At 36.5% G+C, this 21,831-nt stretch overlaps 2 protein-coding genes across 2 annotated transcripts; one reads left to right on the top strand and one right to left on the bottom strand.

Annotated features, from left to right (window-relative positions):
* Window positions 1-1,280: 1,280 nt before the first annotated feature.
* LOC109032027 (uncharacterized) lies at window positions 1,281-15,191 on the bottom strand. The gene is made up of 7 exons (XM_019043921.2): window positions 14,944-15,191; window positions 7,402-12,574; window positions 6,840-6,906; window positions 6,055-6,122; window positions 5,214-5,355; window positions 3,678-3,836; window positions 1,281-1,991 (listed from the first exon to the last, which is right to left on the bottom strand). Exons 2-7 carry the CDS (start codon window positions 12,544-12,546, stop codon window positions 1,918-1,920), a joined length of 5,655 nt encoding a protein of 1,884 aa, XP_018899466.2. The 5' UTR covers window positions 12,547-12,574; window positions 14,944-15,191; the 3' UTR covers window positions 1,281-1,917.
* Window positions 15,192-15,406: 215 nt separating this feature from the next.
* On the top strand, window positions 15,407-21,252 carry LOC109032028 (transmembrane protein 186). Its single transcript, XM_019043924.2, has 4 exons — window positions 15,407-15,528; window positions 16,176-16,403; window positions 17,346-17,491; window positions 19,385-21,252. Exons 2-4 carry the CDS (start codon window positions 16,228-16,230, stop codon window positions 19,699-19,701), a joined length of 639 nt encoding a protein of 212 aa, XP_018899469.2. The 5' UTR covers window positions 15,407-15,528; window positions 16,176-16,227; the 3' UTR covers window positions 19,702-21,252.
* Window positions 21,253-21,831: the final 579 nt, after the last annotated feature.

Raw genomic sequence — 21,831 nt, 5'->3', positions numbered from 1 at the left:
AGATTTATGGTTACACATTTTCAACAAACTTGAACAAGTTCAACTTGTTTTCTCATGCTGGTCCTTCAATTATGAGCAAAAGAGTGTTGCTTGGAACATGTTTAGCTTAAGGGAATTAACTCTTTTCAAAAAATTGAGTAAAAAAAATTACTCTGAGCTAAAAATAGTAATAGAGAATAAGAAATTCGACCTCTAACATCTAATTAAAGTTTGAATGTCCAAATCGAGACAAATCAAAATAAAGCAATTCAAGCTGCCGTAAAATATAATTTCAAATTCGAGCTATGATAACATAAAGCTTCTTTTTTTTTCTATACAAAATTTTGTGATGCCAGGTTGAGAGTTCAAAATACTTGAAGTAAAATTCAACCATGCATCCTCCATGGGTGCAAAATTATTGCACCCATGGAGGATGCATGGTTGAATTTTACTTCAAGTATTTTGAACTCTCAACCTGGCATCACAAAATTACAACACACAATTAGTCTGAACCACTTGCAACTATTTGATCGGATACTTCTTCTAGAGGAGAATTTTTTGTCGAGAGCTCAAAAATTTTTCCACCATTTTTTCGACAGTGCTTATTTTACATCTGACAAATTTCTTCCTGGCTGTTTTTCCGGATAATTACAATGGATCTGTTTGGGTAAGAGATACAGCCAAAAAAAATAGACATACTCCAGATAAAATCATTTGACAGTGATGATGGACTTATGAAAAAGAGTGAAATCCACTCTTTAGCAAACTATTTGCTAAGTTTGTACTTAACTTGTTTCTTCAAATTCCTTGTGTCGACGAAGCCCGCATTTATCTTAGTCGCCTGCGACCAAGTTTGTCCGAGATGGAGGAAAACCTAGGCTAAACAAAAAGACAACACAGCAAACTTTTTCTCGCGTATGATTCCAACCATTTTCTAGTGTTAGTTTCCCTCCTTGGAACTTTGTTTTATGGAAACAAAGTTTTTAAATATCATATATATGTTCAGAAAAAGTTTAAAACAGTTAAAAAGATTGCTGGTCTCTAAAGGTTAGATTCTCTTGCGTTTCTTTAATGGCAAACATGATTGCTGGCCACTGAAAAAACTGTTCGTGTACATGTAAAACTTGTAAAAAACGTTTTACAAACTATGAAGTTAGTATGCTAATGAGTGGATTTCAGACTTTTAGGTACGCCCATCGCAATTTTTGGGAAATTTTACTGGAACCGATGATATTACAATTTGCTGTTTTTCTTGCTTGCAACAGACCCATTGCTCAAGAAATCAAAAATTAAAAGTCAACTTAAATAAGAAAAATATGTTATTAAATAAAACAAAAGTACAATAAATGCACAAAAATTCAAAAAGACTTAATTTATGGCTACTTGGGAGCTCACATTTTTCAAAACAAATACAGAAAAGTGATAGAAATATAGAAAACTCCATTAAGGCATTTCGTAATCTATGGCTAAGAAAAATGTGTTATTAAATAAAACAGAAGAACAATAAATGCACAAAAATTCAAAAAGACTTAATTTATGGCTACTTGGGAGCTCACATTTTTCACAACAAATACAGAAAAGTGATAGAAATACAGAAAACTCCATTAAGGCATTTTGTAATCTATGGCTACTCGGGAGCACACATTTTTCACAACAAATACGGAAAAGTGATAGAAATATAGAAAACTCCATTAAAGCATTTACTTTGATGTCATTATGAGTCGAACAGTAAAAAATGAAAAAAAGAAGACAAATGTTGATGCATAAATTCAGTAACTTTTTCTTACGCTAAAAATAAAAGATAATGATAAACTGGCAAAGGAACTACCTAACTTGTGAAAGATCATTGATAGGTACGATAGGACTTACATCCAAATACCATCAAGGCAATCAATGGCGGCTGCTGTGATGGATGAATAAGTTTGAGAAAATCTTGCTTTAAGAAACTGTAGAGAACCATTTTGTTTTCTCAGGTTTACTCATCTTTTGCCTATACTTGAGAATATTTTGTACTGAAACAAAGAAATGTGAAAGAATCTGATGAGTGATTATTCATTACAGTCATTTCATACAAGCAGCTTTCCACAGGTCTTGTCACCAACCTTTGCATGAGCTGACAAATGAAGCCAGCAAATTGTCCACTATGCAACCTTGAAGATCATTCAAATAGCTTTAAAACGCAACTTTATTCAGCGAATTTCATTCAAAATCGCTTATACAGAGCGATTTTTAGAACACAAGCATAAGGACCCTTGAGTTACTATAGGTAACAAAAACCGGTATCTGTCATATAAATATTTCTGATTGATCTTATTATTACTCTCATCAGCTAGGTCATGGTTCCAGGTTCATACAGCTTCCTGGAATAAAAAATCAAGCTGGCTCAGAGCCTTCCATGAAATTTTTTTCTGAACACACAGTTCTCTTCCTGTATGTCTCTGTGAAACTGAGTTAGGAATTGTGATAGTAGATCACAGCTGCCTTCGTGATAAGAAAGTCATTCCAAACGATCTACTTAACCTCAAATGCTTTATTTTTAAACGAAAAGCCCTTACCGCTGCCAATTATTAGAGGGTAAAAGGGCTACCCAGACAATACCAAGAAATTCGGCGCCATCTAAATTTCTAAATAATTTTAAATGATGCTCCTTACTACCTCCTTAGGATGATGAGTTTTGAAAAACAAACTTTCTAGAAGCCAATCTCCAGGTAGTAGAACTGAAGCGTGAATATTTCAGCATTTTTACACGTCATATATGATACAAATGTTCCAACATCTGAAGGGTGATTGAGGAGAAATTTTGTTTCCTCCCGGGCAAGAAAGATGAGACCGAGAAAGAGAATTAAATTCTGCTGAGCGATAACAATGCATGGTGCAGCGTCCACACACACCCTAACACATGGCGATAGTCCTACACTTTCAATAGAAAATTCTTTGGAGACGTCTAAAAAATTCACTTCATAGTCTCAATCTTCTCGAGACTGGCACATAGAAAAATCGGTTTCAAAGTTCATCCTGCTCAGGAAGTTGTAAGGAACATCATATCAAATTACATCAAAATTTAGCTGGCGCTGAATTTCTTGGTATTGTGAGCATTGTCCTTCAGCCTTCTTTAAGGACCTTCTGGAAGTATCAAACTCTTTCGAGGCCTTGAAAAAAGGTAAAAATAAACCTCTTTTCAAGGCTACACAAAATATGAAACTTCTAGACTGTGAAGCTTTCTACAACTATCAAGAGCACAAAATTGGTCTTGGCTCAGAAAAAAAAAAAAAAAAAAAAAAAAAAAAAAAAAAAAAAAAAAACCCTGTCTCGAGGACTGAGCTTCCTTTTCTTGTGAACAATTAAATGAGTAGCTTGGAGGACTAGGCGCATAAATGCAGTTTTTGCTAATTCGAGAAATACATATTTGAAGTTTCGAAATTACATGCATCTTTAGGGCAGAGAGAAAGTTCAAACTGACTTTTTGATGCTTGAATATTGGAATTTAGGAGCAAATTGTTTACAGAATATGCATTTAAGCTAGTTTTACTTGATATCATTAATACCTCAATTTTTTCAAAAACTGCACTATGCGCCTTGTCCTCCAAGCCCCTCAAATATACTTAGAGCAAAAGCCTAGTCATTCCTTGTTATTTTGGCTGCATCATCCGAAGATAAAAATTTAATTTTTTCTACTCGAGCAATGATAATTATCTTACCTGGTTCTCTTTTCGTATCTCTCCTATGGAGAAATTTATTCTTGGAATGAGAAATACCGTGGCTTTGCTTTGAGGTATCATTGAGAGCCACAACTTTGAATTTGGTACTACATCCTGACAGGGGGATGAAATCATCATCTAGACTACTGGAGGCTCCACCTGAAATCAAACATTGTTTACATTATCAAATTGACACTTACTGGAATTTGTTAGTTCAAAATCGGAGCCTCTACAGGCGCATTGATGAAGAGTAGAAAAATGTGCACATGAAACTGAATTTCCCTCTTCTGAGTGAAAATGATTGGACAAACAAGCTAAAATTATAGGACTAAAAGATATCTAAAAAGGCATTCCTTACAGAGTAGAGCAGGTCTCTTCTTTACTAAAACATAATAGTAGTACAGGTATCTACAATTTAAAAAAGCAGAAGAATAATAATATTGAAGCCATGATATCTTAATTTTTTTTTATTTCTATTTCATGTTGCTAAGTACTTTTCAGCTTGCAGAGCCATCATCAAGCATACCCATCAATAGAGAAATCCTACATCGATTCAATCCTGATACAAGAATGATAGGCAGAGTAGGTAAACAAGCAAGGTAGCAGAGAGATGATAGCAAATAATTCCACGTATCTAGAAGAAATACTTCGAAAAGTACTTTGCAGCATAAAATAGAAATAAACAAATAAAGTATCATGGCTACAATATTATCATTCTTCTGTTTCCTTACTAAAAGCTTGTTGTCACCAGGAATCGCACAGAAGGTTTCGGTAACAATAAGCGTTCCTTAAAAAAAACATTTCAATGGCAACATCTTCCCATATTCATCTTACTACTTTTAATTTTGAAAAATAGCTTTAATTAAACTTTAATTGGAAAATCGTGTCGATCTTCATTCTACTATATTTACGCCAACATTTGTCTTACCTCATTTGTTGAAATAAATACACATACACTTTTTCAGATGAATTTGGAGATGAAAACCAAGTCCGAAAATTATACATCCATTATTGGAACTTAAAATTTAATACTTAGTTCTGGGCTTCCAGCAGTCTGGGGAGTCAGGGCATTTTGCGAACAGTGCATCGACTAAGCTACTTCAGCCAGTGCCATTCGAGAGAGCGCAAACAACTTGCCAGTGCCTTTTTCCTTAATTTGGATTTCTAGAGTGGAAATTTTGTCCATAGTTTGGCGAAAGTCACCATAATTTAAAGAAAATAAATCTAAGTGAAGATTTTGATCAAGGGTTAAGGAATTCAGATTGGAGACAGGGAATCGGAAAATAAGTCAATTATGAAAACCCTGGTAGTTTTTACTTTTCCTTGTCAACAGAATATTTGAGTTTTAGTCCCTGGAGAGTGTTATATCTCGCCGATGAGTGAATTTTAGTAGACAGCACAAACGTTTCTGCATGCACACAATTTGAATGAAAAAGTGAAAAACAAACTTTAATCCATTTTTTGTTCTGACATCTCCCATTATTTTTCTAAATTAAAAGCTTTTATGGAGAGCAAAGCTTTAATTGGAGTGCTTACCCTGTTCTGATGTCTGGAAATTTTTCTTCTTCTTATTCTTCTTCCTTTTCTTCTTGCCATGATTGTCTTGGTTCAAAACTGGAAGCAGCTGCGATCGATGACTTAATTTTTTTAAGAAATCCTCGGGTAAAGTTTTCAAAGCCTGTAAATTGAGAGGAAACAAATTTTAGAATTAGCAAACATAGACTACGATATTTTTGCACCTCCTAGCAGTACTGCCAGAATCTAAATGCTTGAACATGCCATCGAAATATTGAGGAGTATAATACGTCGAAAATTGAAGTGAACTTGTAACTTGCCTTAAAGACTCCATGCTGGTTAAGATGTGCTCATTTCGGCTCTTGTCAAGTTTCATGATGGACCTTGCTTTTCCGTCTTCAAGGAAACCAGCCAGGAGTGTTCAGATTGATCGTTGTTATCTTTTTCTTCTTTGTACATTGCAATAAGACGAATTCTCAATTTATTTTTGAAACATAGTCTAACCTCACTAATTTTAGCTGGAAACCATGTTTAGCCGTGCAAGTGGTCTGGTCACCTCTTTATGTTCACTTACACAGTTAGCCTACTTAGCTGAGATAGTCCGCATAGGTATCTTGGAAAAGTATGGTCACCAAGTTATGAAATCAGTTGGTCCCCAACTTGAAAGATATTTCGATAAGTTCCTTCAACTCATAAATTTTCTCACTGGTTTCTCATCAAATTCTGGGTCCTTAATGATAATATTCTGAGATTTACTTGCTTTCCTGAAAAAAATTGTGTTCCCTGATGAATGCCAATACATTCCGGTTCTTTCAGGTCTTAAAAGCCATGATTCAAAATAATTGTCAGAGCATTTACACACCTCACTGTTAGAAGACGGTTCAGCCTCAGAATCTTGCGAGCCTTTAACTGGTTCTAAATGAGCACTTTCTGTAAAAGAAGTTGAAACAGAATTAAACACATAGAAAAAATCATGACCTACATGATTGAAGGATGTTAATTCTTTCTTCCTGAAGTTTTACTTACTTTGACAGTTGCTTCAACTATTTTTAGATATTTTGCAGCATGCCTTTTCCACTCATCGTAACTGAAGACATATATGTGTACCCCAACCTTAACAATGATGCCATTTGAACTAAAAATCATGTAAGCCATGCGGTTATCAGTATTATCAATGAGATATTTTGGGCTTCTATTTGCAATGAGTGAGAGTAGCGTTAATAGTTCTGAATAAAAGTCCTCAAAATCCTCAAATGAAAATAGACTCTAAACCTGATGCTGGGCTTTGCTGGCAGCTGAAATTTCTGATCTAGTCACAAAATAATTTTAAAAGATTAGAAAGTTCATAACAGATTGCTTTGTTTCACAATGTGAACATGGTATTGGAGATGAGGTCTTGGTGTACAGCAAAGGGAAGATCAAAGATCGTTGAAGTTGCGAACTAAATTTTTTCGAGTCATTGATCATGCACAGTCACCGGCGTTTATCATACTAAGACTTCTGATCAGCAAACATTCCCAAAAAAAGCGACAAAGCAGACAATGTAACTTCACTAATCAGTGCTTGGAATGACAATTTGGATTTTATAATATTCTTTCAAAAGGCCCAGTGAAGTGTTTTAAATCATATCTGAGTAGGAAAACTTACTGGCTGGTTTGGGCAGTTCACTTCCTGGTGTTGTCAAGAGCTTCCTTTTTCTGTCAAAACGATCCCCCTGAAACAAAGGAAAAAGGTTAAGTATTGGAGTCCTCAAATTCACGATATTGTAAGGCACTGTTCATGAATGGATTGAGCTCTCAGCTTTGCAATTTTCTGATTGGCCTTTTCGTTTTGAAAAAAAATCCCATAATTTTCTAAAATTTGAGAATCTACATTTTTCTTCTTTCCTCTTTGAAATATCTAGGATTGTATGGTTATCTAACAATTTTTGTGCTTAGGTGCATGGTTCGTCTCATATTCATCCACCCACATATACACAGCTGAAAAATTTCTAAACCCTTTGAAAATGTTATGAGATGAATATTTCAAAAGCAGTGAAATGTGTAGTAGTTAGAATTATAAAGGTATTCTTCTGCCTGTCAATTTTTTTTTTTTTTTTTTTTTTTTAATAATTATTAAAGAACGTGAAGTCTGATGACATGATCGAGAGAATTTTGGAAGAGCTGAAGTAATAATTGATATGAAGTGAAAATGTTCAACTTTTACTTACATGCTTCTTCTTGTCAAAGGATTTAAAGAATTGACTGGTGCTGTCGGAAGCAATGCTCATAGTGGGTACTTTCTGTTTCTGGAATACATTTGCAACATTTAGCTTTCTTGAATTGCTGACAGGATTCTGATCTTTTAATTGTACAAGTGAAGTTTTTCTTTCCTGTAACCTAGTTACATTAACATCGTCATTTTCATCAATTGTTTCACCATCATCGTTGGTTGGCCAGTTGAAAGAACTTTTTGAGCTAAGATTGGGTTTTTTTGCTGTTTGAACAAAACTATCTGCTAAATTTTTCATCACTTCTGTTGGATCTTGACTCAGAGACTTGGATTTCTTTTTCTTTTTCTTCTTCGAAATATTCGAAACTTGATTTCCCGATGCTTTGCTGGCGACTGATAGTTTGGTCAGCTCTGGTTTAGGTTTAGTTGGAACTTGCGGCGCAACTTTTGTCACAGCAGGGACTGGTATCAGATTTTTCTTACCAAAATTCCTGTCGGATATATGTGCTTGGGTGCTCGCTGAAGCAGTCTGGTTGACTTTCTTCCCCTCAAAAGTGCTTGCAGGTTGCTCCTTGGAAGGTTTGACTTCCCATTTATTCTTCGCATCAGCTGATGTACTTTTAAGAGAGATTTTCGAAGTCTGATGGTTATTTTCAACAAGAATTTTTCCCCAACTGGCAGGAATCACCTTGGCTTCATTTTCCTCATTTGACTGAGATAGAGTAAGCGCGCTTAAAGTGAACTGTTTCGCAGGAAGAGACTTATGAAAAATTGGTTTGGTTTTGCCAATGGTGACTTGGAAGTTCATTGTGCTGGCTACCTTCTGCTTAGATTGATCAGTAATGTGACCAGCCGTATTATTAGATTTCTTCGATTTTTGAGGAAATGATTCTGCCCTTTCTTTAAATTTGGGATCATTTTGAATTAATTTTGCTTTTTTCAAAGCAGATGCAACAGTCTTCTCTTCAACTTTCCTTTTATTCTTCGACTTGTCTGTGAGAAAATTGTTCGTCTCTTGATCAGAATTACTTGTCGCACACAAGGAAATTTGATGGGAGCTTCCAACATTTTGAGTTAGGGTTTCTGCGTTACTACTTGCAAACTTATCATTTGAGGGTTTTACGGGTTTGAGGCTAAACTTATCAGTTGTCAAAGCTTGTTTCTTACTCAACGATTTTGCGGGTTCCTTCTTCCTCTCCATGGCCTTACTAGCAATGGGCTTAGGTTGTTGGCTTGACGATGTTTGATCCGTGTTCTTGGAAGACATTTTCAGGGCACACTTTGGTACCTCATCGATTTTGATTTTCTTACTCAAAAGTTCAACCGGCTTTTCCAAAGGTTTGGGTTTTTCTTTTTTCAGAGCTATGGGTTTATCAACTTTTTTCGAAGGTTTGACAATTTTTGGGTTATTTAATTTGGAAATTTGCTTCAACTGTTGTCTACTTTGAAGTTCATTGCTGATGTAGTTTTGAATTTTTGACACATAGTCAGGGTCACTTAAAAGGAGTAACGTTGATTTCTTGGGGGACTTTTTCGGTTCCTTAACATCGTTTGAGAAGGACACACTTTTATTTTTTGGAGGCTCTTTATTCAGAACTACTACGGATTGATTGTTGATGGAAGTTTCATAATTAACATCATCATCAGAATCCACACTGTTGGCTTTATCAAGTTCTGAAATCTCTTCAGTTTGTTTTGCTGTTTGTGACTTATTATTCGTATCTAATGTGATAATATCTTCATTCTCATGAACGATTTTAGGAACTTGATCTTCTTCTTTGCCCTTAGAGGAATCATCTGATGACTCGCTACTTCCATCTTCACTGAAATTGATCTTTAATAATTCAGGATCATCTGAGTCACTGCCTCCGTCCAGACACAAATTATCATCATCACTTTCAGCATGATTTTTCAGTTCAGTCTCTTGGTCTAATTTATTTGTTTTTTCTTTATTTTCTACTGCAACACAAACATCATCTTTTGTAATTTCTGATTTATCTGACGCAGTTTCAAGTTTATTATGCTTAGAATCTGCGTTTTTGGGGTCTTCAGATTTCTTAATTTTCTTCAATGCAACTGGATCTGACTCTTTGAGAGCTTTTTTCATTGGACTTGAAGATTTCTTCTCAGTTTCAGATTGAGAAAAGATTTGAGAGGTTGCGGATGGTTCATTTTGAGTGGCATCAAGTTTCTCTTGAGCTAACATTTTCGTTTCTTTATTGGGTACAGAGCCCAGAGAGGAATCAATTTTTCTTGCTGGACTCCGCGGATCAACAGAAGACAGACTTTTACGGGGAGAGAGGGCTATCTTATCTTGGATATTTGAATTTTTGGAAGGTGACACTTGATTCTGAGTTGTGCTGTTGGTGATTGTTTTATTCAGCTTTTCTTGAAATTCTTTATTGGGTCCAGAGCCTAGAGAGGAATCAATTTTTCTTGCTGGACTTGGCGGATCAATAGTCCACAGACTTTTACGGGGAGAGAGGGCTATCTTATCTTGGATATTTGAATTTTTGGAAAGTGACACTTGATTCTGAGTTGTGCTGTTGGTGATTGTTTTATTCAGCTTTTCTTGAAATTCTTTATTGGGTCCAGAGCCTAGAGAGAAATCAATTTTTCTTGCTGGACTTGGCGGATCAATAATCGACAGACTTTTACGGGGAGAGAGGGCTATCTTATCTTGGATATTTGAATTTTTGGAAGGTGGCACTTGATTCTGAGTTGTGCTGTTGGTGATGGTTTTATTCAGCTTTTCTTGAAATTCTTTATTGGGTCCAGAACCTAGAGAGGAATCAATTTTTCTTGCTGGACTTGGCGGATCAATAATCGACAGACTTTTACGGGGAGAGAGGGCTATCTTATCTTGGATATTTGAATTTTTGGAAGGTGGCACTTGATTCTGAGTTGTGCTGTTGGTGATGGTTTTATTCAGCTTTTCTTGAAATACTTTATTGGGTCCAGAACCTAGAGAGGAATCAATTTTTCTTGCTGGACTTGGCGGATCAATAATCGACAGACTTTTACGGGGAGAGAGGGCTATCTTATCTTGGATATTTGAATTTTTGGAAGGTGACACTTGATTCTGAGTTGTGCTTTCATTGCTTGTTCCATCCAATGTTAATTTATAACAGCACAGGCTGGTTTCTTGAAGTGTCAGTTTGGTGAAAGTCTCGGATTTTTGGTGGGCTGAACCATCTTCACAGAGCGGATGTGTTGCAACAGACAAACATTTCGATCTCTTCGGTGAATTTTGCATTATATATTTTGACCCAGCAGCCGAAGGTTTGTCCTTAGAATATTTTGGGTCAATTTCGTCATCTTTTTGATCACTTAAAAGATGCGAATCATTTGAGCTTACTGCTGGGTTTAAAACTTCATCGGTTTGCGCTGAGACCTTCAGATCCGCTAAATCGTCTTGCTTGACAGCGTCTTTAGTTTGGACCACAGTATCTGAGGAGGAAAGGCTCATTTCATGGGTTGAATTTTCACAGACAGAGGAGTTATGCAGGGTTCGTTCTGATTTCTTGGGAGTAGATTTCTTATTACAGTCAACCACACTAATATCACACTGCTTTCTCTGGAATGATTTACATGGTGAACTCCCTTCTTTTTTTGCAGGAGATGCTTTGCTTTGTATGTCATTATTTTCGGAATTAATTTCTTTACTGGAGGCTGTTTGCTTTACTGGTGAACTCACTTCTTTCCTTGCAGGAGATGTTTTAATTTGAATGTCATTCCTTTCGGACATTAATGCTGTACTGCAAGCTCCCTGTCTCTTCTTAGAGGTGCTCTTCGATTCAGACTTATCATGGGCTTCCATCAAGGACTCAGAAGAAGAGGCCCTGGAAATTTCTAAACTGATCAGACTGTATAATTGGGCATCGGAACTCTTGGACGTTTCATTTGCACCTTCCTGATTAACAGAAGATTTGATTCCGTCTGGCTCTGTTACGTTTCCATTTTCTTCAGCAGTATCCTGATCTTTCTCTGATGCACTGATTGTTTCCTTGATTTGGTTTTTTTTCTCAGGCGAACTTCCAACTTTGTTTTCATCTTCATCCGGTATTCTCTGAAGGGTGCTACACATTATGCTCTTTCGGCTTCCAATTTTCACTGGAGTTGATTTTTCGTTTTTTTCTGTTGATTCAGAGTCTCTTCGTAACCGGGTGCTACGTCTCGTTGGAGCAATTTCGTCTTGCACTTCTCGAATGTCTTCCAGGGTTGATTTGCCTCGGACGCTGAGCCTTTTACTTTCACGTTTATTTTCTCGTGTCTCTTTTATTGCAATGCGTGGGGTATCTTTTTCGGAGACATTAGACATATCAATGACCTCAGAAATCACTTTCTCTTTTGGTCCTTTATCAGAGTTCTGCTTCAAGGAACGGGTGAATGCTGGTTCAATGATTACTGACAAATTCTCTGAGCTATCTGAAAGTTGGCTAAGGCGACTGCTGCTTCTTCTACCTGATGTGGCAATTTCCATGTTTGTGTCACTATCAGTTTTTCTTGAACGAGTGCCGTACCGACGTGTGGTTATATTGGACAAGCTTTCCGTGCTCTCTGCTTCTGATATTTGACTCAGGCGACTACTGCTGCGTGTTGTTGGTGGAGTCAAGACATTTTCAACAGCATCTAAAATTTTTGCTGTGCGGCTGCTCGACCTCCTGCCTTGCTGAGAGAGAGATATTCCATCAGTATTATCACTTGCAACAGAAGTTTGACTTAATCGGCTACTGCTTCTTTTTGACCGTGTTGTGGGTGCATTGTCTGGAACATCTTCAGCAGTAACTGCTTCTGAAATCTTACTGGATCGGCTGCTACACCTTTTATTTCCTTGTTCAGCTGTTACGTTTTCTTGACTAAGATTTTGACTTAGCCTGCTGCTGCTCCTTTTGGATTGTGTCAATACATTTTCATCAATTTCTTTCAGACTATTCAACTTTGCAGAACTGGTATTGAGCGTAGAGCTGGCTTCATCGATCAAACTACTCATACTTTCTGTGCGATTCCTGAGTCTACTGCTGGTTCTTACCCCACTGTCGCTTCCTGAATTCACATCAATGCTTCCCGTTGTTTGGGGAGATAACTCTTGAGAAACATCTGCTTTTTTGGATCGGGTAGTTCGAGAGGTTGAGGTCGACATGGTTTAGCTACTGATTGGATTCTGGATACTGGAACAAAGAGTCAGAAAAGACAAAATGAGTGAGATTTTAAGTAATACCTACCTACTCCACTTTGTGTAAGATTGAGAGATAGTTTTTCATTGAAGATAATAAGTTTAGCATATACAAAAATGATGCCGGTGAAACAGTCTCAAGCAGCACGAGGAGTAAATCTAAAGTAATTGTTCGAACAAAACAAAAAAATATTTTATGGTGACTTTACAATGTGAGTCAAGAGGAAGGTTGCATAACTTGCCATTGGCTGAGCCTACTACTTCTTTCTCTTGCCATCACTATTAATAAGTTTGGTGGGTAAGTAATTGAGGTGAAAATAATTCGACTAGTCCCTTATAAGGAAGTTCCTTGAATTTTAAAACTTGAAGGAGACTGAGAGGTGTCAGAAAAAATAGAAAAGTTAAAGACATTCTGTTGCAAAGGATTTGGCAATATAATGTGAGGAAAGATTTCAATTAGTGGATAGAAGAAAAATAAGGGGAAAAAAATTATGAAAAAAATAATTAGAACTAGCTTCTTTTAAAAGAAAATTCTTCCACTTCCAAGTCTTGAAAATATTTCACTGAAAACTAGGTAGCGATATTTTTTTATTTTTTTTTTCATAACTTTTTACTGACTCAAACTGGAGTTGACAAGATTATCAACTGGTACTGGCAGACTTTTATCAGTGTGTCTCATCTTGCATTTTGAATAAGTACCTTAAACATGAATGAATCGAGATCAACTCATGGCATTTTCAAAATATTCTACGGTAGGTGTGTGAATGCCACCAAACTAGGTAGTAATAGAGCATGCAGCTGGCAGAACCTCTGTCAGTAGTATGGCTGCTGCTCTGAAAACTGAGAAATTAGAAATGCATTGGTTTCCGATTCAAAGAGAGCACTGCAAGAATGGTTCAAGGCTCATTGGCAATCATCTGTTCCAAGTACCTCTCTCCGCATCATGGGTAAGTACTTAATGGTGCTTCTCAGATCATAAATCTGACACGAGTCTCCCTCTGAAGAAACCCTGCAAAAAGTTTGCCGATTGCGATACAATTTACTTGATTAAAAATTTGTGCACAAAACAGATGTCTCCAAGTAATCAATTTGTAATTGCCAACCCTCTTGATGAAAATGATTCTACAGAGGGCTAATTATTGAAATTGGTAGACGAAGCAGTAGACAAAGACGGCACACTGAAAATAAAGCAACCCTGTAGGTGAGAGCAAATGGTTGCAATGGACTAAGGAGGTAAGCAATAGACTAACGGACGGCAACCCGCAAGAGATCCTGTTTTAAGTCAATCATTTCTTTCCTTTGTCTGTGAAGCTACCTGTTCCAACCAACAGTACCCCTCCATGTTCCCTGTGTCTTCTTTGCCTATTGAGTTTAATAATCAGCCCGCAGGCTTACAAAGACAGGCTACTGATGATTTTATACACATGGACTCAGAAGTTCTATAGTTTTGTACTAAACCTCTGTGATACACTCTACGACAGTTTGGCTACAACCAGATCTCTGCAACTGTCATCTTTTCAAGTGTTATCAGGTCCAAATCAAACCTTCGAAGGCGTCCACAGCAGCCTGATTGTTGAAATTTATTGTTTGTTAGAACGACATAGATGACACAGGTTAAAAGGCGGAGCGTATTTGGTCGGCTATGTCTTTGCGCTGCTTCGTTGTGCCAAAGTCGGGTTGTACTCGTGACAAGCTGATGGCACCTCTAAAGTTTCCGACAGTATGTCATCCATTCCACCTGACAAAGGCACGACAAAGCAGCGATAAGACACAGCCGACCAATCACGCTTTACCTTTTAACCTACGTCATCTATGACGTCCCGACCTACAAAAAATTTCAACGATCAGGCTGCAGGCAACAAAAACAAAGACGAGTACAGCCTTAGGTTGATTCTTGATTCACTTCATCAACTTTTCCATGTTGAGGAACAGTTTCAATGAGTACATGTACTGCACCACTGCCTCCCGCAGAGATGCAGAATTTTCCATGATTTCATATGCTTACCCGCCAGCTTCTCACAAAATTTCCCTCCAATTTCAAAAATTAGAACTTTCATCTTCTTGTAGCTTTTAATTTCCGGCTTATGACCCACCCAAATTGCCCCTCTTCACACATTTTCATGCGCATAATCAGGCGTTTTCCGCACCTCTAACTCCTTCGGCTCCAAATACTTAAATTAGGCACTGACTGAAGTGCATTAACGCCTGCGGAAGAGTTGCATATTGCTGATGGGATCTCACGATTATTTCACTGGATATTAAACTGACAATGAGTCTACATATAATGATTAAAGGAAAAGAGCTAAATTTTTTGAGAGGGCAAAGGCAAAAGAAGTTGGCACGAGTGGGCCGTCGGATACTTACTTAGGAGTACCCCTCAAAACTCAGTAAAAGAATTCTCGTCGAAATTCACAACTGACGTTCAATGGAATGATTGAATTAGGTATTGTTCATGCTTCAGCTTCATGAAATGACACGCAACAAATAATTTAAGCAAAATCCATGGTCTTGGTGGATGGCCGAGGTCGAGACACGAGATTTTCGTTCACGAAGAATGCAAAATCGCGGTAGCACGGACGGAAAACGAAAACGTGCTTACACTTTAACTCAAATTGCATAGAGAAAAAAAAGGAGGTGTTTGCATTTCGGGCATCTTGGAATTTTTTGATGACTTGATGACGTAGGTGGGTACAGTGTGAAGGGGACGTCCCTGTACCCAGCTGTACCCACCTACGTCATCAAGTCATCAAAATATTCCAAGATGCCCGAAATGCAAACACCTCCTTTTTTTTCTCTATGCTCAAATTGAGGTTAGGATTGGTTGGAGTTGCAATCTGGTTGCAATCTGGCGGGTAAAATATTTTGAAATTTTAATTATGACGTAGTCTTGGCTACGTTGGTGTTTATTGTTATTGTAACCTCAAAGTGATCTCGTTGAACAAGTTTTTTGTAAGGATTAATATTAATATAATAATAATTATCTCTTATTCTCATCTTCTTATTATTCATATCTTTATTTATAATTTCAAAATAAATTGAAACATGAAATAGTGTCAAATATTTAGGTATATAGTGATCAGAATCAGCTGAGTACCTACATTACAAACGCACTGTAATATAATATAATTACAACATTAGAATAAAATTAAAGCATTGGAAATCATCTATAAAGTAGGTACATGCTTTTTTCGATGAGAAGGGTCTCACAACTTCTTTTGAAAAGTTGCAGGTTTTCCTCCTTTTGCATAGTTTTCGGTAGCTTCGACTTTAATTGATATTCGAAGCTTAGGAGTCTATGCTTGTCCCACTTTGAGTTTGATAGTGTTACCTATAACAGAAATTAACTGTCACTCGAAATATTTTGTGGTGTTACCGTGTTTCATTTCTAATTTCGTCTTATTTGTAAGATTTTAATTTCAAATATTAATGAGCATGTAAAACCAATTATCCGTCTACCCACCCAGTACATAATCGATCAGTTGAAGGTTTTATGAATTAAATTTCTCTGTAATGAGCCTTTTATTACCGGTACTGAAGAGGACAATATTTACAATATCTAAATACATTCTAAAGAATTCCCTCTTTATTTTTACCAGGTCTGTTTGCATCTGTCACATTCGTCACTTTTATTCTCCGGGACGAACCAGTATGTTTTCACCTGTGTGCTCCAGGCTACGCAGTATCACCTCTATTGCAAGTCCATATTTATCCTTAATTCACAGAAGAAATCTAATAGTATCCCAGCACTTAAACCTGACCAGGAATAGCCCAAATCTCACTGATGGAAGAAGCAGCGTCCACCCTGATTATCTCCCCATTTATTGGTAAGACTTTATTTCCTTTTCTTTTCTTGCTAACACAACTTCATCCTCAATGGTTAGTGAGAATTAAATAATCTTCCACTCGAATTGTACTTCACTGATGGAGTTCACCAGCACTTAGGTTGGTAAGGACTTTATGCGGCAAAGATACTTGTCCCAAACCTGCCATAGTGCTAACATACTGTGAATATGGTTTCTAATGCTAGTTTCTAGCTATAGGGACTCCAGCAGGCTAATTATTCATGATAGATTGACGAAGGTATAAGTAAAGAAGACAGACCAAGGGACAGTGGAGGATTGGTGGGAGCCAGTGGTTGAAATGGACAGAGGAGGTAAGCGAAACTAACTAAGTAACAGCAACTCCTGAGGGACCCTATTGTTGGTCCACAATACTCCCCCTTCGTATGTAACAACCAAGCGTTTCAACCAATAGAATTGCTTCATTTTCCCTTCGTTTTCTTTGCTTATAGCTTTGTGTATCAATTTCACTAATCAGCCCACAGCTGGTGCTTTCCTACTCCGGCTGCACCACTCATTTTTTGGATGTGACCCTGCGGGACTTGAAATTTCCAAAGGCCCATCTACCTGTCAATCTCTGAGAATATAGTAGAGATGGAGTGGATCAAAGCAACTTTGCTCTCTGGTTCCATGACGGTTTTCATAGTTGGCAACTATGGTAACCACTGTGTTGCTCTGTCTTTTGAAACATGGCAATCACGATGTAAAATATACCTAGTAAGTACTGTCACTGTTGATAGTGAACCTATGATTTGGAGCACACTCTCAAAATCATCCTGCTCAGGTCCTCTTGTAATTCTCTTGTCTTAACTTTTCCATTATTTTTTTTTTCTTTTTTTCCCATCCAAGTAGGCACTTATTGTCTAATTATCGTAAAAAATATAGGTATTTATATTTTTCATGAATTTTTTTAAATGTTATTTTCAGGGCTCAAAAGGTTCCAAAACTAGGATTCGTGTGCAAAATGAGGAGGTATACAATGCTTTATACTGTCGTTGTAAGTGCCAATGCCTTTATTGTAGCCGCAATGGACTATTGGTCTTCGGAGATAGGGATGGCTGCCCTTACAGTTGGTAATTGCACCTCTAGTTAATTTAATTAAGTATGCGGATGTTTTGTACTTCCTCTTCTCTGAAAATACATTCATAAGAATTTAAGCAGTTAGCAGTTTGTTTTTCATGCTACAAAGCTTTTGAGAGGTGGAAACAACAACATTGGAACGAAAAGAACTCCATGTTAATTGAAGACTAGAAATTTTTGCTGTGAATTTTATTGAATCAGAGTTCTTGAGGTAAGTTACCGAAAGATACACAAAGAGGTAGAGAAGCAGATAGGAGTTATTTACAAATTTTTTCTCAGGATGTAGGTTCTGCCAAGATCGCATAAATACCATGTATAAGTTACCATTAAAGTGCTTAATTCAGTAAATGCATACATTAACTAGTTAATGTATAGAATAACGGGTGGTTTTAGTTAAAGCATGAAAGTGAATTTCTATTTCATACTTTAACTAGTTATTGCATAGAATATCTAGTTATTCTGTAGATTCACGGAGGCCCATCAGTGAAAGCGTTTGATCGTATGAATTTTTGTTTGTCGCATAACAAGGAAACCTGCAATGCAATGCAATGCGATACTGAAGACGAAAAGTTCAGTGAACATCAAATAAATTTTAAGTACGAAATTTGATTTACTGTGACAATTTTTTTTATTTGTAACTGAAACGTTCAGTGAACGTTGAGCAGAAGTTTATTTATTTTTGCACAAAGACAAGGAATGACATCTAGGATTACACAATAAGCTTGAGACTGACAGAGGATAGGTGACTCCTCTGTAGGCATTTTTGAATTTTGTTTTTTTCTCTCTTGTTTTAAATCACATTCATTTATTTAATACGATACAAAAACCTATCACCTTCCACAATTTTATCAATTGACGTTCCTCAATCACTCAACCTCTCGCAGCCCCTTCTCCTCTACTGCATTCCCCAGATGCTGGTTCTCATTGATGAGCATTACACACTGTCCCCAAGAGGCGTTCTTTTTTCTATACAATAACCCATGAACGTACATAATTGTCGGACATTCCATACTTTAACGGGTCTCCTCAGTTATTCTATACATTAACTAGTTAATAACTGATTACAAATTTCAACGGTAACATGTAGAAGTAGACCAAGTGGGAAGGTACTTAAAAATTTTAAAAATACCTATTTAGCAAAATTCAATTAGGTATTTCTTTACTAATGAGATAAAATTAGGTAATGATGTTGTGAGAGGACTTAGACGATGCACGGTTTTGTTGTATTCGTTAGCGATTGACTCATGGAACGGTATGCTCTTGTATCTTATTAAGGGGGGTGCCTACTCTGCGGTTACTGCGGGAGGCTTCTATACACCGCGAGTGTCGCAGGACCAAGGGAATTCGACAGCAACGAATCACTGGATCCAACTGACTTGAGGAGCTATCTTGCAAGTTGGATGGTCCTACTCTTGAACTTTCCTCATGACAATGAGTATCATGAGGCAGACAAAATTTCTTTCGGATTCAAGGCGATAATACGTCTTTTTATGAGCAGCAAATCTCAGCTCTGGTTTTTGTTGACATTCATGCATTTCAGACAGAAGTCAGAACACTTACTCAACTTGTGTTTTGGCAAAATTTTATTATTTAGCATAAATCCCAGCAGCATACAGAGTAATCCAAAAGCCCCACACCACCTCTATAAACACCTAGTTGCCACCCAATAAATACCTAGTTCTTGCCTCTTTTCAAGTTGGTCTGCTTTAAATTTTGGGGCTACCCAAAAGTCATTTCTTTAGACACAGGGGCACTAAAATTTCAAGTCTCTCTTTTAATCTGTAAAAAAGTTACAGGGGTAATGCCTGGTGCTTGTGGTGGAGGACTTTTGGACTATCCTGAAGATATTTAAAATTTTTCTACGAATATCTTTTTACATTTTTCAGGTGGATCTACTTACCTAGCCCTCTATCTTGCAAGTCGATGCTGTCATCGATTCGTGGGTGCAGTATACTTAAAGGAAGATGGAAAACAAGTTGTAATCAGTTACCTGGACTATGATGGAAACAGAGCTGATGACACCATACCCAAGTCAGATTTAATCCCGGTTAATGAACTCGCTAGATCTGCCTCTCCCTTTAGGTTTTACCGAACTTTAAAAAGACGCTCAAACGATGACCATTACAAGTTAAACATTCGATTTGGGGAAGTGCGCAATGAAGAGGCGATGATTTATATTTTTGGATCTGAGGTCATGCATTAAGAGTATCACCAATTGATCATAAATTGTGATGCAATCATCGTTCTCATTTTGAGGCTCTTGAAGTAGAATACCTAATCACCGTCAGTTCTAAGCACTATGGAAACTCCTGCCATTTTACAACCTTGGATGATGGACTTATTAAAACTTTCAAAATTCAACTCATAAGTGGAAAATAATGGTATTTTTCCATGTTAATTTGCTTTTCTCTCTCTTTAAAGTCCAGATTCTACTGATTTCAAACTGAGCACTAAACTGATTTTGATGTATTTCACGACAGAAGAATTTTCCTGTGCAATAACTTTTGTTTTGATAAGACAAAAAGTGCCTCGTATCAGAAAAGGATGAAGCTGTGTGTAGAACCAAACTTTAGTTTTTTGCCTAATGCAATGTTTGATTTAATCGTTTACTTTGGCCAGCACTGCTTCCGGTTTTTTTGTACGCTGGGAGTTTGAATTCTCTGGATGTAAGGTGAACCAAGTTTGAAACTTATTTCCCATGTACCAATGAGTTAATTTTGAAAGTTGTTAACATGATCAACACGTTTTACATGAAGTGTTGATGAGAAAACATGTGCTGTAGAGCCTAATTTTTTTCCCCGTCCACTACATTAAAGCTTACAGTTTCTATGATTGCAAAAAATTCTGAATATTGCTTAAGTAATTAAAAGGGATATAGACATCTGCATTGATCACATATTAATAGGAAAACTAGAAAAAATGCATTTTTTTACATAAGTAGAACATTGTAAGTAGGTATCACATTTTACTCTTTTGAAGAGTAACTGATGGTCGAAAATTTTTATAATTTTTTTGTGATTTTTAAAGAATATTCCTCGATAACCCTGTGTAAAACTATCAAATGATATATTTTTGAATAAAGGTAATACGATCGAAAATTGAAAACCAACAATTTATTGCGGTTAGTAAGCACATTGATTTTCCAGTCCCAAGTAGCACAGGGTTCTATTTCCTGTCCGGCACTAGTTTAAAAATTATCTATTTTCCAAACAGAAAAATAAATTAGAAAGGAAATGGAAAGAAAATAGATTTATCAAATAGAAAAAGGAAAATTATCAAAAAACTTCTATTTTCTGTCCATGTTCCGGACAATAAATACAAGAAAATTTTGTTGTCTACATTCTGTGTTTTTTCTACATGTTTTCTGAATTTTAAATTTCTAAGAAATAGATAAAGAAAATATCCAATTTTTTTTCTATTTTCCATCAGGTTTTTGGATATTTTTTCTTGAGGAAATAGCCCTATCAATTTTTTAGACGGAAAATAGATTCATTTTGTTGACAGAAAATAGACCTATTTTCTTTGGTAAATAGTGACTCATACTTTAAATTGTCTGTTTCCTTTCTTTAATGCTAGCTACTTTTTCTTTATTTTCTAAATTTTGTTCATTAATTATTTTTCATAAAATATTTTCATTTTGCCACTTGGAGTTACACCATCGATACAACAGTTTAATGTTCAAATGTTGTCGTGAGCAGTTCTTCCTCTCATATTTTGTTTGCTCCAAGTGAAAAATAAAATTTCAACAGTTGGTCAGACCTTTTATGTTTTTAGTTTCATTGGAAAAGTCTTGGCACTAACATCTTTGAAAGTGAAAATTTTATATAAAAATTCTTACCCAAGAGAAAAGTGTTTTTTTTTTTTTTTTTTTTTTTTTTTTTTTTTTTTTTTTTTTTTTTTTTTTTATGAAGACCCAGCCCCTATTACTGAAGCGAACCTTTAGCAATAATCTGTAACTCTCTCCCTCTCCCTCTTTCCCCGCCATAGTTTTTGATTTGGAACTACACAAGGAAAACTCAGTAATTTTAGAAAGATTTAGCATTTATTTGTCATCATCATTTGCCCTGACAAGCACGAATATATGAACAAAACAGTCACCGGGTTTTTTAATACAATTAACAGCTCACAATTCTTCTTCATTTCACCAGTCTCCGCGTCCTTTCAGTTTTCTGAATTTTTCACCTCCATGATGTGCTCTAGGAAGATCTCCGGAATGAGAGACAGCCGTTGAACGGCGTAATTGGTATACCTATCCTCCACGTTTTTTCGTCACTCGCCCAAACAGAACAAATCATGAGAGGTATTGTGGGTTTTTTTGTTCTTTAAAGAACAA

Source organism: Bemisia tabaci, chromosome 2 (assembly GCF_918797505.1).
Source record: "Bemisia tabaci chromosome 2, PGI_BMITA_v3".
Lineage (NCBI taxonomy): Eukaryota > Metazoa > Arthropoda > Insecta > Hemiptera > Aleyrodidae > Bemisia > Bemisia tabaci.
The sequence above is the reverse complement of the archived record's forward strand: the minus strand, read 5'-3'. Positions and strand labels throughout refer to the sequence as shown.